Source organism: Poeciliopsis prolifica, unplaced genomic scaffold, assembly GCF_027474105.1.
Source record: "Poeciliopsis prolifica strain line A6 unplaced genomic scaffold, Auburn_PproV2 SCAFFOLD004, whole genome shotgun sequence".
In the NCBI taxonomy this organism is placed as follows: domain Eukaryota; kingdom Metazoa; phylum Chordata; class Actinopteri; order Cyprinodontiformes; family Poeciliidae; genus Poeciliopsis; species Poeciliopsis prolifica.
The window spans coordinates 15,404,029-15,422,025 of NW_026562379.1; the positions used below are offsets into that span (position 1 = coordinate 15,404,029).

At 36.7% G+C, this 17,997-nt stretch overlaps 1 protein-coding gene across 4 annotated transcripts in view; it reads left to right on the plus strand.

Moving 5' to 3' along the window:
• Positions 1–17,997, plus strand: part of nectin1b (nectin cell adhesion molecule 1b) — a 205,484-nt gene that overhangs the window by 179,687 nt on the left and 7,800 nt on the right. Inside the window, exon 10 of one of the 4 annotated variants that reach the window (XM_055028729.1) lies at positions 6,062–6,174. The exons of 2 other annotated variants lie outside the window; for them this stretch is intronic. In XM_055028729.1, coding sequence (XP_054884704.1) covers positions 6,062–6,174 — 113 coding nt within the window. Of the gene's footprint in view, positions 1–6,061; positions 6,250–17,997 lie in introns of all 4 variants that reach the window. One more of the 4 variants, XM_055028728.1, reaches the window with a different exon arrangement.

Genomic DNA, 17,997 nt, shown 5'->3' on the forward strand with positions numbered 1-17,997 from the left:
AGGGACACGCATTGACTGCTGAGCTTCAAGTGTTACTAATGATGATTTTCTCTCGGGGGGGAAACAGTGTCTGGGAGTTTTGAAGGCGATGTGGCTGTAATTTTCCCCCTGATTGCACTCTGGTCATGACAAATATTCCATATATTTAAAAACCTGGCGCGTGCCGAGTGTTGGTGCAGAGGAAATATGCAAGAGTGAGATTGGAAAGTAGATTTAAATTATTAAGATAACATTGTGCAATAGCTTCCATCATTTCCATGTAATTTGTTCTCAGATGAAAATAAAAACCTATCAGTGCAAATGGGAATACAACAGGTACCATAATGGTGGGGCTCCTCTCCACAGTCCCATTTGCAGAATATTTTGCATATAAGGCTGGACTGCTTCTGTCTTTTGAGACAAACATTTTTCTACCCTCTGAGTTTTTGCAAACAGGGTCTTTAATTTTTTAATAGAAAAATTACATTCCTAAAACTTTTGTTCATTTTTAACCAGCTTAAAAAGGCCTGAGATTTGTTATCTGTGTTGACTGCTGTACGTTTTTTTTTTTTTTTTTACGAGATGCTCGAATGGTTTCAGCTCACATCCAGTTCATTTTCCTGAGAATATTTTTAGTATTGCAACTAATTTCAAGATTTTATGTTTGTTTTTGTGAGTTTTTAGCAAACAAATTGCTGGTTTTGTGGTACTGCTTTATAAAAATTTGCAAGGAATTTAACAATATTCTTTCATAAAAATAGGAAAACATATGGGACAAATCCAAGTAGACAAACTAGACACTAGTAAGACTGAGGCAGTAGTGGGATAAAAGTAAGAAATACTGCCACCTACATGTGGGAGTTGGAAGTCATTTAAACACAATGTTTGGTTTTTTTGTTTTTGCAAAATTCGCAATAAACTCACAATTATGCATTCTGCAAAATAAAGTCAGGCATTAATCAAGGCGATTGTGAGAAACGTGTTTTATAAAATAAAATGGAATAAATATATTTTTTAACCGTTTGGAAATTTGGGTAAATTTATGCTCAATTAATATTCTGCATATTCACACATTCGGCAAAGAGTTGCCACTAACATCTTCTACTAATTCATCACTTAATTAGTTTAATTGGGATTCATTAGTTCAATCATAAACTTTTCCTTTGAGTGAAAGAAACACAATTTATTTTTTATTGCTATTTTGACAGGCAAACCTCAATTTAAAAACAATAAATGAAACTACGGCCTTATTTTTTATGCTGCCGTCTTTTACCGCAGCTTAAAAGATGGATGCATTTCAGCTATGAAATAAATTTACATTCAAAATAAAAACTATGTTTCCTATGAACCTTTGAGACAAAATGAGAATTCTGATATTTTCTGACGACGCACAACCTGAAATATGAAGAGTATTCCCACTGGAAGAAAATAAAACGTGATCCAACTTAAGAAAACATAAATAGTTCAAGTAATCAAATTAAGTTTATCTGAGATTAAGTTGGGTAAACTGAAGTCAAGTACATGTAATTAACTCAAAATGTTTCAGTCGGAGATAAACTATATGCTGCTATTTAAGCATAAAAAATGGGTCCAATTATCACAACTGGACCTCATAAAAAGCTTCTTCTATCTTAACATTTTGGTGAAAAGGCCTTTGCACCCAGCAACAGTGTTACTAGGAAACTGGAGTGTAAGTCACGCTTTGTGTCAGCCTGTCGGGTGGATAACGTAATAAAATGGGAGTTTCCTACAGAACAAAAATAAATCATGGGATGAAGATACTTTTTATTAGTGACAAGCATCGCTGTGGCAGCAGCACATAATCCCGGCCTCGATTTAGAGAACTTGAAAAGCCTTTGAAAAACATTTATGCTCCACGAAAGACTGAACGTTCAAAGAATAAAATAAAACCGATCTGTGTTCCAGTTAGCCTCGGTGTTTCTGAAGGTCCTTGTTACTCTTCTGTAGAGGTGGAGGTGTGGTCCTCTCAGCTGTTGTTACTGTAATTTACTGTAAAAGTTTCAGTGAAAAAGTGAAGCTGAGCAGCAGAAAGCTCCTTCTGCAGACTCAAGGAAACATGCATCTGTTGGTGCTTTTCAAACATCTGCTCATGCATAATTTATGAGTCTATTATTTATAACTTAAGTGTGCATTATTTTATTTTTAGGGGGTGTAACTGTAATTATGTTGTCCAGATCAATGGATTCACAAAATTCATTGAATTAAATCAGACCTACCTCTACTCAAATGTGTACAAGTTACTAGAGTAAATCTGTTACACCATGTGATACTGTTGACAATATAGGCGACTCAAGAGACTTTTGAGCATCTCCTAAATAAAAACTTAAAGCAAGTATGCAGTAAAGATACAAAAGGTGATCCTGAGCGTACTTTTCTGGCTTTTGAAACACACATTAACCCCCCCAATTTTTACATCTTTTTACATAAAAACTCTCCACATCCTATTTAGAAACAATCAGACGTTGCAAACTGCAACAGTAAAGTTTTATAAACATAGCACTGAGTGCATATATCTGCAGGTATGCTAGGTTAGTTTAGGGGCCCCTACACTACTCACAAAAAGGTCAGAATATTTGACTTTCTGGTCAAATTTATGGAAAATGCATTTCTGCAAACTTTCTAACATTATATCATTATTATACTGTTATAATAATGTTATATTATTATAACATTATGTTATAATGTTATAATAATATAACAATAAATATAAGAACTGTGTAGATACCTATTCTGATTGAACCAGGATATTTATTGATTGATTAATGATGAAACGTCTCTTGTTCAGTCAAGTTACGTTTACTTGAGTTGCTCATTTTATGGTGTAAAGCAACAAAGTGCTTTACACCATAAAAAGACAATACAGATAATAATTATGGAACATTTTGTCCAATGCCATAATCAAAATATCCAAGCAAATTTATAATCAAATATATTCATCAGTTTTCCAGTTACAAGGATTCAAAGGCACAATTTTAAATTTGTTGGTCACACTGATAAAGAACAGTTGTGGAAAAAGTTGGACATGTGAATTCAAAAGTTTACAGAAAGTCATGTTAAGTTTACTGATAAAGGTCGTAGTGCATTTTAGTTTCATCGTGAATATTCCCCCTGAAGCCAAACATCTCCAACTTTTTGCGAGTTGTGTATGCTGTCAGTGTAAGTACCTGTTGTCTTCTCCCCGTTCTGCCGTCGATAACACACACTCTCACACACTGCGAGCTACACACACCGCAATCTCTGCTATCCTGCCAGGCTAAGGTGTGTTCAGGTCTCTTCGAAAACGGGTTTGGAGTGGAGAATAAGTCGAAACACACACACACAACCCCCACTACGTTTGTGCATTTGCTACTGTTCAAAAGGCCTGAGGCGCATAAACCATCTGGGTAGTTTTATACATTATGAATTAATAGTTTGAGGTTCCAAAATATGTCCTGCGTTAGAACTTATCCTCTCACAAAGTCTGTCACATGCTGGGAGGAAATGTTCTTTGGCTAAGCAAAGGAGTGAACACCAGTTTCCACATGCAGCACACACACACACACACACACACACATCAGAGAAACTTTCCTGGATCTCACATGAAAAACACTACGGCCACAATCCCATAATAATATGTCATTTTGCAGCATTTTGCTTCATATAGATTTGTGTATTATGCACATGCACTGTTGCATGCATCGATTTAGATCTGATGTCTTTTTGGCACACTTTGTTGTATTTTAATGTTTTAATTTTTAATAGTTTCTCTCTTAGTTTCCTATATACAGCTGTGAAAAAAAAACTAAGAGGAAACTGCACTCAACCCCATTGAAAACCTGCTGGTTTTTCCACCAAATATTGATTTCTGAACTTTTCCTGAGTTAAAACATTAGTAGTGTTGTTTTATGATGAACATGATCTGGTTTTCTTTGCATTATTTGAGGTCTAAAAGCACAACATTTCTCGTTTTCTGCAGATAAATCTTAAACTTTTGCTTAGAGTTTGGGAGACATGTTGTCAATAGTCCATATAATAAAAGAACAATGTTCATTTTTCTCAAACATAAATCAACAGAGCGTAAAATCTGAGAAACTGGTCATTTTAAGTGGTCTGTATATGTAAATATAAATACTTGCTGTAACATTAATTGCTCATTTGGGGCTTAACTAAATCTGAACTGAACTGAATTATTTGGTCTAAAACAAAGTTGTAAATACTTAATAATCATAGAAATGGGGAAGTTATTTTTAACCCCTGTTGGCAATTGAAACATAACTTTGACTAAGATATTTACTGCTGTTTTAAAACATTTGCTTTATTCTAAATTATTCCACTGCAGCTCCAGCTGTATGTTTAAGGTTGTAGTTTCTTCAAGATGGTTTTTAATCCAGGATTAATAACCATAGAAAGTTTAAGTTTTATCTTCTTCATCTTTTCATTTATGTTACTCTTATTGGTCACAAACATGCAGCCTGGTTAAGATTTGCACTTTGATTTTATTCATGAATCTAAACGATTGTTTTTTTATTTGTGGCTGTTCAGAGTGATAATCTTCTGGAAGATGAACCATCAGGCTGGTCTCTGTTGTTGTGCTACTTATGTTTCTTTTCTTCCAGGCTTGTCCTGGACCCAGTGAACTCTGAGAAGCTTCCCTGTTCCCACAGCATGACGCTGCCGCCGCCACATTAGAGGTGGTGTGTTCAGAGATACGCACCGCGGCGGCGCTTTCACCTGATTAAAGTTTTGTTAAAGATGGATCTCAGAAAAAAGCCAATGAAAAGACACTAGCGGTGCACCGATTGCAGTTTTTTAAAAAGCCTGGCTGATTCTGACTGATACCTTTTTTTCTTTCTTTCTGAAAGTTTGCAAAGTGTAGCAAGAAAGTGACTATTTTTAACTGCAAATGTGCAGACATGATCTGGCGGGCCGGTCTGTCAGTCACACGTCTGACTGACAGACAGAAGAGGTCAGAGGTTAATTTTTAGGCCTTTGCTGAGGTACATAGGATCAGTGGATCAGATCGGCTGCATGGACCAGTATCAGCTGATCACCGATCTCCCAAAGTTAAGGAAATCTGTGCTGATAAATCGGTGCACCCCTAAAAGGCACTGCAGTTTCATCCGGAAAACTTTTATCTCAAGAAACACAAATTTATCTCGATCTCAATATTTACATTTGTGTTTTTACGTGCTATTTAATTTCACACTCTGTCCTTTAGAAATGGCATCATATTTTCTACAAAGCAGTGATCTGAGCAACTGTTTTATTGTTATATACTGACCAGATGTTCATCAACTCACTCCGTTAATCAATCATCCAGCTTGTTTTTAGCAATCAGTGATTAGATGCCGCGTGAAGTGTCTACATCCATGCTGATATTGCAGAATATCAAAGGAAGCAGCCTGTCCATTGAATTGCCTCTAGGCATGTCTCCATGTTTTGCACAGCAGCCTCGGTTTCAAGCACAGTCTCTGGGATTCTGTAGCGATCAGGACGCATAAATTACAGTCGTTGTGGTTTGAAGGATTGTGCGGACATGCATTCACCATAATTCAATCATTCAAGCTGCATGCACCCAGTGTCTGTTTTATTTGTTTAGTTCCAGGGTTTATTTTTTTTTTCTTTTATGTTGTTTACATGGCCATCAACTGTAAACACTGCATACGTTCTGAGAAATGCACATTAGGCTGCAGACGCAGCTCTATGCGTTTATGAAATACCTTAATCGAACATCTCTTTTCTATTTTCTTTCTAGGAAAACATAGAGCATAAATCCAACATTGTCATTGTGAACAAAGAGCCTATTCCGTCTCTAACCCTTTTATTTATCGCTCCATTTTGATTTGTGTGTTATGTTTTCTCTGTGATGTCTCCATCTTCTTCTTGGCTTGTCACTTTTGATCATTTTCAGACATCTTTTCTCGTATATGTTCCACGCCGGCACATTTCGAAATTCCCCACTCCCACGTTCAGTCAACATTGCTCTCTGTCAGTCTCTCTCTGTCAGGCTGTCTGTCTCTCTCACTCTGTCGTTATTTGGCTGCCTCACTCCTCACACGCCTTTCACCTCTCTTGTCTCCAGAACTCTGGCCACAAGGACTGTGATGTCCAGTATGCGGAGCTGGATACTGCAGCTTTGGCCTCGTCTCCCAGCCCACGAAGCTCTGCTCACACTGGCCCTGGGGACCTTGTCGAGTATGCAACCATCCAGCCTAGCTCACACTAGCGCATGCCATTATAGGCCTTTCCCCCTCAGACTTTGGCCTCCAGGTACACAGACTGACGCACTCCAACCCTCCGTTTATGCCCTCTTTCACTTGCATTGACTCCCCTTTATGTGATCCACAAGGTTCCCTTTTCTACTTTCCTCTTTGGTCTTGGTCGCCTTTTGATTTCCCCTCTTGCTGCTGTGCAGAAAGTTCGATTGAAGCCGATAGATGTATATTTTTTTCAGACTGTCATAAAACATAAATGAACCACTGCAGAAAGGCGTGAATCATATGTGCAAACGACAGCGTGGAGCTTAACTAGCAAATCATAACAAGCACTTCAATCATATAAATCATGTGTCAAACCCGAGGCTCGTGGGCCAAATCCAGCCCGCCGCAGCTTTATCTGTGGCCCTCTAGATTCTAGACTAAACACTAAGTGTCCTTAAATATTGTTATCAATCAAATCAATGCACTTTTTTTCTGTTTACTGCCAAATTATATCAATCAGTCCCTCCAGTTTTTTGACAATTATCGTGGAAATTCATGCAAAATCAACAAATATCCACACTTTTTTGTTCTAATAATTAGGAGTTTGTTGCAGTTTCCTTACTTGTACTAAACAGTTCATTATGCTACTGGAAAATGAACAGTTTTAGGTTTTTTTGAAGCCTCCACCAGCTTTTCTTGCAGTATTACCCCATATTTAGCTCCCTCCATCTTCCTTTCCTGACAGCATTTATTTGTTAGCCAAAAACAAACCACCACAATGCAAACATGTTGTTTCACCAGTGGGGATGCTATGTAAAAAGTGAAGTGGAGTGTTTCTGCCACGGGAAGTGTTTTTAAATGAGAACCTAAATGTTTGATTTCAGTCACGTCTGACCCAATCGCCTTTTTCCACGTCCGCTGTGTCTCCTCCGGGGCTTAGTACAATATTTAAGCAACCAATGCCTTTCTTCTCACCAAGATCATACATATGTTCCAACTCCTTTTCACAATTATGACCACTTTGTCTTGGTTGGATAATGAAACCCTATAAAAGGAACAGAAAAGTCATGTAACATCCCAAAGTCAGGCTACTTTAGCTTACATGAACTCCTCTGATCCTGCGTGCTGAGAGATGTGTTTTTCTCCTTCTTCTCCCCTCTGGCATTAACGGAAATGATTGTGATTGTGTCGTAAGTACTGCAGGTGCACACGTAGCGAGGCTAACAGGTAGGATTAGGCTTATTATAAGCTTGGCTGCAGATCCAAAGCTGTGGGTGATGCAGCAGTTCTATATGAAGTATTGCGTTGCACTGAGGAGACCATGTGGGTTTTTTTTTATTTATAACAATTTGGCTCAACATGATCTCTGAAGATCATTGATAATGAAATCTCTGCCCTCCTCTGCTTGATGAACTGTTTCCATGTGTTTTATTGACGCTGGATTTTCCTCTAATCCATGCAGTTTTCTCACACCTTGAAGATTTCTCTCCATTTATGCAGAAAACAAGGAGGAGTTTAAATAAAGCATCCAAATGAATCAAAAGTGTATTTGTCGAGAATATTTCACACTGCAAAAACACAAAATCATACTAAGTATTTTTGGTCTAGTTTCTAGTGCAAATATGACCAACTAACTTCAAAAGTAACCTTTATAGAAGCTTGTTTTAAGTAAATAATTCTGTTATATTGATGAAAAAATACCAGGTCCATTGGCAGATATAACATGGGAAAAATTTTCACTTGTTATAAGTGAAACATTCTGCCAATGGAACAATATTAAGGAATTATTTCTCTAAAACAAGTCGATATGTCTTTCTGAAAAGTTACTTTTAAGTTAGCTTGTCATATTTCAGCTGCACTAGAAACTAGACCAAAAATACTTGGTAAGATTTTGCGTTTTTGCAGTGAAATAAACAGGAAATTACGTCATAAACACATCTTATAGTCAGCATTTGTGGAAATATCCCATTTTGTAAAGTTAGAATAATTATTGCGACTCCACAATGTTGATCAGTATCTTATTTATTGTGGTTCAAAAGCAACTCTAAACAGGTTTAGTTAATATTTAAAGGAACTCAGTGTTTCGGCTGTTTTGCAGCTTTATGCGGGTTTGTTCCAGATTTGTGGTGCGTGGAAGCCGAATGCTGCTTCTCCCCGTTTGGTTCTGGTTCTGGGGATGCAGAGCAGAACCAGAAGACCTGAGGTGTCCGGAAGGTTGATACGTCATCAGCAGGTATTTGGTGAATTGTGGTGCTAAACCGTTCAGTGTAGGGACTTCAGAGCTGGGTGATGTGCTCTGACTTCCTGGTTTTAGTCAGAACACCAGCAGCAGCAGCAGCGCTCTGCGTTGCAGTAATCGATGCGACTAAAGATAAACCCATGGATGAGTTTCTATTGATCTCGCTCAGACATTAGTCCTCCTATCCTGACAATGTTCTTCAGGTGACAGAAAGCCAACTTTGTAACTGTCTATATGTGACTCCGAAGGGTCAAGTCAAAGTCCATCACTTCATCCAGATTTCTGGAGGAGAAAATTACACTTGAAATGAGACAAAACTGACTGACAAGTAACCGTTCAGCAAGATTTAGGAGGTTATTTTAAGTCAGTAATTCCTTAATTTTAATGAAAAGACTCTAGTTCCATTGGTTATAAGTGAAAAAATCTGACAAGTATTTTTTTCCTAATTATTAAGGAAATATTTGCCTATACTAAGTTTTGCCTCATTTCAAGTGTACTAAGATACGTACACTGTTAATTAAATCAAAAAAATACTTTCGTTTTTGCAGTGTCTGGCTCGTCGCTGCATTCACCAAACATATTTTGTACTGGAGATACTTCATGTGAAACCGTGTTTGTCTGAACCATCGCTAATATTTTAAACGTGTTCCTCAAGTGATTGGACCTCTTGTAAGCCTTGATTAGTAAAGGAGCCAAACGAGCCAGATTATGCTCTGATATGTCATCTGAACCCCTCAGGAGAGAGCCGAGCATGAACCTGCTCCTCAGCATCACTTCAGATCTTTGTAAACATGCAGCAGAAGTGGGAAGCAAAGCAAAGTGCAACGGGTCCTGTTGCAGGCCCGGTTCCCTGGTTTATATGGCAACCGGTCAAGTGTTTGGAGCACAGATGTTTCCCCCCAAAAAATAAAAAATAAAAATACACGTAGGAACCAAGCTGGACTTGTTTTGTAAACAAACAAACTAGCTACTGCTGCACAAATCAGTGCAGAATCATAAAAACTCGGTTTGTTTATAAAGCAAATCATTCTAGCGGGAAAGCGAAATAAATCAAGAAACTTATTAAAGGAGAAGTAAAATACTTAAAAATCTTACTGAACATAAGAGGATTACATCAGGAAAACAAAAAAACAAGTGATTTTTTTCAAAACTGTGTTTACCTGTTAATTGTTTGCGTCCAGCCACTATAAACTGAGAACATCTGGTTGGCAGGCAGAGTTGCACAATCGTCTCTTCACTGTTGAGATCATCGGCGGGTTTTTATACAGAAAACAAACCATATTATAACTAAAAACTCATCAGGTATTTATTTGCTGACAGAATTAGGCTGCGTCAGAAAACACATTTTGAGACGCCTAAAAATTGTCAACCATGATGATCAGTTACTTCATCCGCTACAAATTTATGCTATTTGTAGCATAAATGTGTAAAAACTCTTAAAATAAATCCAGCTTTTATTTCAAAAGCATAATCACATTGACATATATAATGTTGAAAAAAAACAGTTTCGTCCCTGGTTTCACATCAAGCCGTTAATCTGATTTATTCATTATTTTATTTATTTTTCCAATTATTTTCAATTTTGTATTCATCGATTTTTGTTTTTTTATCAGAATCATGAATGACAAACATGCAGCCAATCATTTTTAACCGCTTTGCCAACTGGGCAGAACTTTTTTTCTCTTTCGTTTTACTGGGTTGGACTATTTAACAATGTAGGGGCCTTTGACTAGTTCTCAGATTTTATAGACCTGGAGACACTTTTTTGCTCTTTTCTCTTCAGCTCAGGTTTTCTGTCGGATTCAGGTCTGACGACTGTGACGGACAAGTTGTTTTTGTCGGTTTATTCATGGCTTCTGCTTGTTCCAGTTATTTTATTTAGCCTTTGAACGCAACACGCCTTGGTTGGGGCTCATGGACTGCAGTATTTATAGAAGCTTGAAACAGCTGGCTTAGAAACCGACCCATAATTCACGCCACATTATTTATATCACTGTCATAAACGGCGTTTCCGAAGCGAGTGACGTCACGTGCAAAAGGTCAATAATCACCTGAAGATCAACTAAAATCTGTCTTACTCGGATGGTATGTTCTTTTCTCTTTCCCATTTTGAAGAAAGGCTTGGAGAAATTGCTGTCAGAGTAATTTCATATTTCACTCTGAGGAAACAGGAAGTCCCACATTAACTCCTAATGTGGGACTTTTTCTGCTGAGATTTCACCGCTGCAACAAAAAAGCCAAAACTCTGCAGGTTTTCTACCGGATTTAGCTTTTAAATGGTCATGGAAGTGTAATTTTGTGTCCGGTGAAGCGTTTCTGTACCGATTTGTCCATATATTTTTTTGCTGTGACCTTGTAAAAAAAATACTCAGTCGGGGGGGAAACATTTTCATTTTCCAGGTGAAATCCACCAGATTTTCGTTTTTAAAAAATTCCATCTCAAAGTGGAATTTCAAAGAATTTATCAAACTAAACTATCAAATTAAGTTAGAACCTTAGAGGAAGAAATAAACAGGCCCACAGCATGACGGGTCCTCCAACCTTGTGGTCTGAAATCAGAAACTTACCTGCATCTAATTCTCTTCTATAAAAAGAAAAAAAACAACTGCAAAAAAAAAAAAAAAAAAGTGCAGAGTTGTTCTCCCTGAAGACAGTGTTTGGTTGCCAGGAGACACTTTGTTTTCTGCTTACAGAAATGATTTGCCATGTTATGACTGGATGATTCACTGATTCAAACTTCCTCTCTGCTCTGTCAGTAATGAAGCGGCACAACGTGAGTTCGTTTAAAAATTACTCGACATGCACGAGGAATAAAAATAGAATCGTCTCTCTGAGCTGCTTTTAAAACAATGAAAAGGCACAACGTCGGGAAAACTCACATCAGTCGTCAGGTTTACATGCAGCAGATTTATTTATTTACTTATTTACAACCTGCAACATCAAGCTGAGCCTTTTCCGAGATTGATTGGGGGTAATTACGAACAATCAAGCCTCCTATAAAATCATCTGCATCCGTTTTTGTATTATTAATCACTTTAACCAGTTGCTGACAATGTCTGCTGGAGGACAAGCTCTATTTTATGCCACAGATGTTGCAGACAAAACTGCATTCATTATCGGGCAAACCATTGGAATACACATCAATTTTTCTTCTTTTTTTTTTTTTACCTCAAAACTCCTTCCAAAACAGAACCTATAAAATGAACCGGATGATGTAGCCTGGGACAGAAAAAAAACAAAAAAAAAAAAACTTTTCACAGCAAAGTCAGCAGCTGCAGGTGGATGATGGTTGGAGTAAAAGGCTAATTAAAATCTGTGTGTGAGATGACACCCCAGCTGCAGCTTGTAGCAGTTTCATAAATTAGCAGAAAAAAGCAGCATCCTCCAACTCTAATGGAGGCATTACGGTTACAGACAGGCAGAAAGGAACGTCGTCGTTGCACGGATGCGCTGAGAGATGCATGCATGAGCATGTTTAAGTTGCTGGGACACCATGTTGTGCCAAAGATTTGCGCCTCCTGAACGCCAGTGAAATTTCGCTGGAGGGTTTGAACACACTTTTTCCAGAAACAACTTTTGGTAATTGCAGTGAAGAGTTCTTTATTGAAATCTCAGTTTGAAATCTCTGATGCGTCATAAACCGGCCTGACATTTCACGTGAAGAGAGATAGCGTGTGATTTACATCATCTTCCTAATCAGCAAATATTATCCTGGCCCCCAAAGCTCAACAAGACAGAAATGTTTCATCACAGAGAAACTGGTTCCTGTTTAAATATTCAATGCTGATTTCTAGTGACCTTTCGCTGGAAGGAGGCAAGTAAACATCACGGCAAAACTTACCGGAAGACAAATAGAGCTGCTGATACCAACACTTGTCACTTTTCCAGCCAGGGCAGTTCGTAATCTTTTCTACATGGTAAAGGTTTTATAATGCTGGAGGTGTTATATCATGTTTTTTTTTGTTTGTTTGTTTTTTGTTTTTTTCAAAGTTTGTCTTTCTAACTTTGTCTTTACTGCGTGGAAGAAAATAAACTCCAGAAACAAACAGTTTTTCTTTCACTTTTCAGTTTGGCAATAAGTTTTGATATTTATCTGTTTATCTAAAAACAAAACAATTATGTACAACAGTGGACAATATATGCAAATCAATAAAAGGAAAGGAAAAAGCAGAAAAAAATACAATCAAACAGTAGAGATTTACAAATGGATGCATTTTTAGTTGTAAAATGCATCGTGGGAATAAGATAAGCAAAAATTAACATTACTAAATGTAAAGCGATGCAAATGATAGTGGAAACTCACATTGGGGTTTGCTTTTCAACAATAAGGTGCTCTCAATGCCATAATGACATCAGAAATGCTCCTTTTATGCATTCTCACAAATTCAGGTTTCTTTAAATCCAGTCTGTGTTTTTAGCAAATCCCGGCTGAACAGTGCAGAAGCATCCAATCATTGCATTTATTTTAAATTTTGAAGAGGAGATGAAGAAATCTGTCTCAACTCACAAACTCAACCTGTGAACAAAACAGTGCAATGGCCCTTTAGTGTGGCTCAAATGGGAAACCAAAAACAGCATTGCTGTTGGCTAGACGTAACCAATCACAGTAATCCAGCAGTTCTTACTGGTCATTCGTGGTTTTGTTGGTTTTTGTTTCATTTATTTAGTCCGTAATTAAAATGCTGCCACCCAATTTCAAAGTAAAAGCGTCTTCTGAAACAAAGATTTAATGGAAGCAATAGTTTATTGTTTTTTTTTTGATGATTAATGGTTGATGTAGAAGCCTTCATCATTTGTGCAAATATCAAAGAATAAGATTGAAACTGCTGATTTTATGTTCTCCTTACTAGAACAAGAAACTTTTTTTTTTAATTACACTGAAAGTGGAAGAAAATTGCCAAAGTCAGCATCCTCAGCAAGCTGCTGCCGTCCTCAGTTTGTATTCTGCCTACACTATTAATTTGAATTTTTGTATAACACTCCACCACTCATCTGTGCACTAGGAACCAAAATTTACATATAAAATGAGACAAGGAGGTTGTTGAGTTAACTTTTAGTTGTAATCAGTGAAATAAAATCTGCAAAGTCTTAATCATGTATTTGCTTTGCATCCTTTCATGGTGAAAGTGTTATTACATTATCAGATACAAAAACTTATTTGAGCCTTATTTCCCCCAAGGTTAGGTTATCTGCTTAATGTACTGCTACTTAAAATGGCTTCAAGGTGAGCCAGATTTCATTTAGATTAACCCTCGCTGCTAAATGTATGCATTCGAGTTGGTTCTTCTTTTATCAGTGTTGCATTTGTGCAAAATTGAGCAGAAATGCAAAAGCCTTTTACCTCCAATCTGACTGGAAGGTAAATATAATGTACTTTAATTATAGCATAATTTTGTGGGCTATAAATGTAACTCCTTGCCTTTTAGGTATTCAAAGGCTTGTTCTGCTCCATTTTGTTCACAAAAACTTGGGAGTTTTGTTGGAAGTTTTGCTGGGGGCCAGAGGACGTGCTCTGCTGTCGTCGTTGTGTTTTCACAGCAACCGACCGTCTGAAAGCGACGCCTCTAGAAAAACTACGACACGGACCAGCAGGACGGGAGCCTTTGGCTAACGCTGCAGCTGCAGAGAAATATAAAAATGTCTTCAGATGCTCGTGTTCAGACGTCAAACTGTTAAAATATCAATAAATGCCTGTCTCTGCATTTTAGAACTATTTCTTAAAATTCAAATTCTTTTCACAGTGTTTTGTGATTGATTTTGTGATTATTTTTTATTATTTTTAAAATTAAATTCACAAATTTTGTGGATTTAGAAATAGTTGCAATATCTGCGTTTATATATGACATTATTTTTGAGTTTTTGACTAAATAAGGTCATAAAAGTATGAAATGTCGCCCCCTACGGGTGGGAGTGGTGGTCAGTTAAACCCAACGTTTTTGACCATGTTATTGTTACACATTTTTTGTCTTTTTTGACGCGAGTTTCCACAAACACAGAATCACTGATTGATGTAATTTGTGTTCATTAGCAGCACATAGAAACATTTTGCTGTTTCTTACCAGATAGTTTTATTTTTATTCACCTTTAAAGCCCAAACAGAAGATAATTGCGCTTATTCCTGGTTTCTAGAGGGATAGCATCTGACAGGATCCCGAAGAGGCTTGTCACACAAAACGTTTACGTAACTCGTCTGTTTTGTTTAATCCTGGAATAATTAGAAGGTCGTTAATGGAGATGTCTGAAGCCGCTGTCATTTTCTCTTCATGTTTCCTGTGGAGCTGTGAAAGCAGAATATCTGCGCTGCCACTGAATGCGTCTCATTTCTGCTTCACTTGTTGTTTCACAAAATCAACAGGAACATTACAAAGTATCAGTGCAAAGCCATAACGCTGTGATGTGAAAGAAAAAGTCGTGGTTGACATTTTGGAGTTTACAATATTTTGGCAGGTTCAGCCTGGATATTTATATTTATTAAGGGAAACAATCAGATATAAAACTAAAGGAATTAGTACCAAAGCTGTAGTAGTTTCATTTATCACCTTTGCATCCTTTTTTATTTTGGGACATAACATTTTTCCTAAAATTAATATCCAAATGTTTGGTTCAGCTGTATTGATGAAAATTTGGGTGCAAAAGAATGAAAAATATATGGATTTTATGATGCTTTATTATTAACTTTTAATAATCGGAAGAAAATTGTGATGAAATCCACCGTTTATTCTCAAACAAAGCAGGAGAAAGCATTTCAGGTTTAATGAGTAAATAAAGTTTTACTTTAATAGCATAAAAACCCGATTATCAAATTTGAGAACGTAAAACATGCAAACACATTTTATGTGTTTTCACATTTTATTTGAGTCAGAAAAACGTTTTTCCTCCAATGGTTTTCAATTCGAGGTATTGAGACTTTATACTTTAAAAGTGTGACATATTTGTTTAATAAGTAGGGAAGCAGGAGACACATTTGTTGGCTTTTAAAGTACTTCAACTGAAAAGACATTAATTAAAAAGTTGCAAAATCCATCCTGAACCTTTACCAAATGCTGTTTATGTTCTTGAATGCAGCTTTAAAACGGTGTAATAAAGTTGTCACCTGAACTTCACCCATTATTTCAAGAGAGAATATAGTTTTGCAGCTTTGAGAGCGAATTAAATAAGTTATCTGTGAATATTTTAATACTGACTACAGAGAATTTCACAGACAAGGTTTCCCTGGGTTAGAGCTTTAATCCATTTAGTCTTTTGCTTTCTGTTTTCAGGGAATATCTATCAAGTTACACACTTCTCATGTCTAAAATAATCCCGCTTAAAAGCAGAAGTCTAACCTTGTACCGATTTACTTATTAGGTTCAAATAAATCTTTGAGCGTTTGCCTCAAAGATCTACTTTTATTTCCTCATCAAAAGATTTTATGCATGTTGAAAAAGGTCAATAACTTAAATCAGCAAAATTCCTGGGCTCCCTGCCCAGAGTTTGATGTAGTGAAATGTACATCTGCCTGGATCCACCTGAGTCCATCCTGCATTCAAGCTGCTGACTCACCAAATCCAAAAGCAGTGCAGGTATGTTTCACAATAAATAGTACCTGGATAAATGACATTACCGCAAAATAGTTTTGGATATTTTAAAAGTGTTAAGAAGTCTTAACAAAAGCAACGACACCGATTATGTTTATTTGACAAACTCCAACTGTAGAGGTGGTTTTTAACTCATTTTTTACCAGAAAAAAGTAGAAAAGCTGGTGGACATGTCTGCAAAAACAATCAACAACAAACACTAATCGCAAACTCTAGTTCTGCTTACACTAAACCGCTACACCGTGCGTAATATCGCCCTCTACAGGGTCACGTTTGTCATTGCACACCTGTTTGCATGGCAATGTTACCTACTCCTCCGCAAGGAATGCAGCTATTGGTTGTTCTGATGATGTCACTGTCTAATTTGCATATTTGATCATGAAAATACATTAGCGTAATGGAAATTTACATTTTGGAACAACTGAAATTGTTCGATAAAATGTTTTTGAGTTAGCATGAGGTGGTTTTTCAGCTGAGTCAGAGTTATTTTACAAAACAGCAATGGAAACCCTTTTCCCATCACATGAATAAGTAACAAACAAACATATTAACATTCCTTTTTTTTTTTACCCCAAAATTGTGTTTTTACAACATTAGCAGGAAACGTTTTGCAAACATTTGTAATGGAAACTGCTGAGATCTTCAGTCGCGTGTAAATCTGTGACTCACAAAACTCCTTCCAGTTATAAAAGTTTCTTTTAAAACTGCTGCAATGGTTGCTTGGTTGGTTGTTTTACAAATTTAAAAGCTCTTAAGATTGATACATACTACTTATAGTTTAGAAATGAATATTAAAATTTAAACAACACATTAAAATGTAACGAGAAGTCGGTGCCGTCGTCTATCATCAAAAGATTTTGCCGCAGTCAGAGTTTCTAGCTTGAAGCTTAAAAGATTTAAAAAAGAAAAAAAAAAAAACAGAGCAACTCAATAAAACTGAAAAAGGAAACAGTTTTTAAATCAAGCACATACCAACGAAACCTTTAGAAAAGGAATTGGTCAAGTATAAAAGTTACACAAGTTGATTCATAAAAGATACTGAATTCAGTTAGCTGTCTTTTCATCTATAGATTAATGCAAACAGTCAATATTTTACAAGGACATTTCATGATGTGTTGGACTTTGGTAATTATTGTCTATTTGAGGCCAATTTTCAGTGATTTTTCCAACGTTTTCTGGTCATTTGAAGCTTATTTTACTGTTAGTTGTCATTCGCACGTTACTCAGCTGTGCAGGGTTTCACTAATCAAGCTCACAACTATAAATACTTCCTGGTTCGGTTGTTTCACAGCCTCCTTTTCCTGCCTTCAGTCTGGATTCATACCATTATTGAACTTCATTATTAACCATATACTTTCCATCCTCTTCTCTGCGTTTCTCTATGGCTTCTGTACAATTATACCACAGATCATTTTTAATTGAAGAAGTAATAAGTTTGACTTATTTCAGCTGTGTGTTTTGATAAAGAAAATGCCTCCACTCCTATTGTTGCAAAAAAAAATAATACCATAACAATACTCCTTTCATTCGGAAAGCCTTTCGTCTGCATGATGCATCCAATGGAAAAAAACAAAAACAAAACCTCTGAAACTGCATATTTACAGGTTTTTCTTCTAAGACATTTTTCAGTCACCTTGTTAAATCTTTTGTAACTTCCCATTTCACAACAGATGCTCTAAACATGTTAGTGCTCTGAACTAAAACATATAAATTATTTCACAGATTAAAAAAAACAAAAATTTTTAAGTCCCTCCACATTGTTGCTGCCGCACCCAAAAAAACGTAAACCAGACTGAAACGCCGACTGAAATATCGTTGACGATGTAACGGTTGGTGTTATTATTGCGACATAAAAAGCTGTTATTTGTAGAGTGAACAGAATTACAGCCAGTGTATCATGACTGGTACAAGGTCCTCAAATAATAAGAAACTACATTTTGCTAAACGTTTTTCCCAAATAATTGTAGAGGCAACGACTCATGTGGGAAGATGGACGATGTGA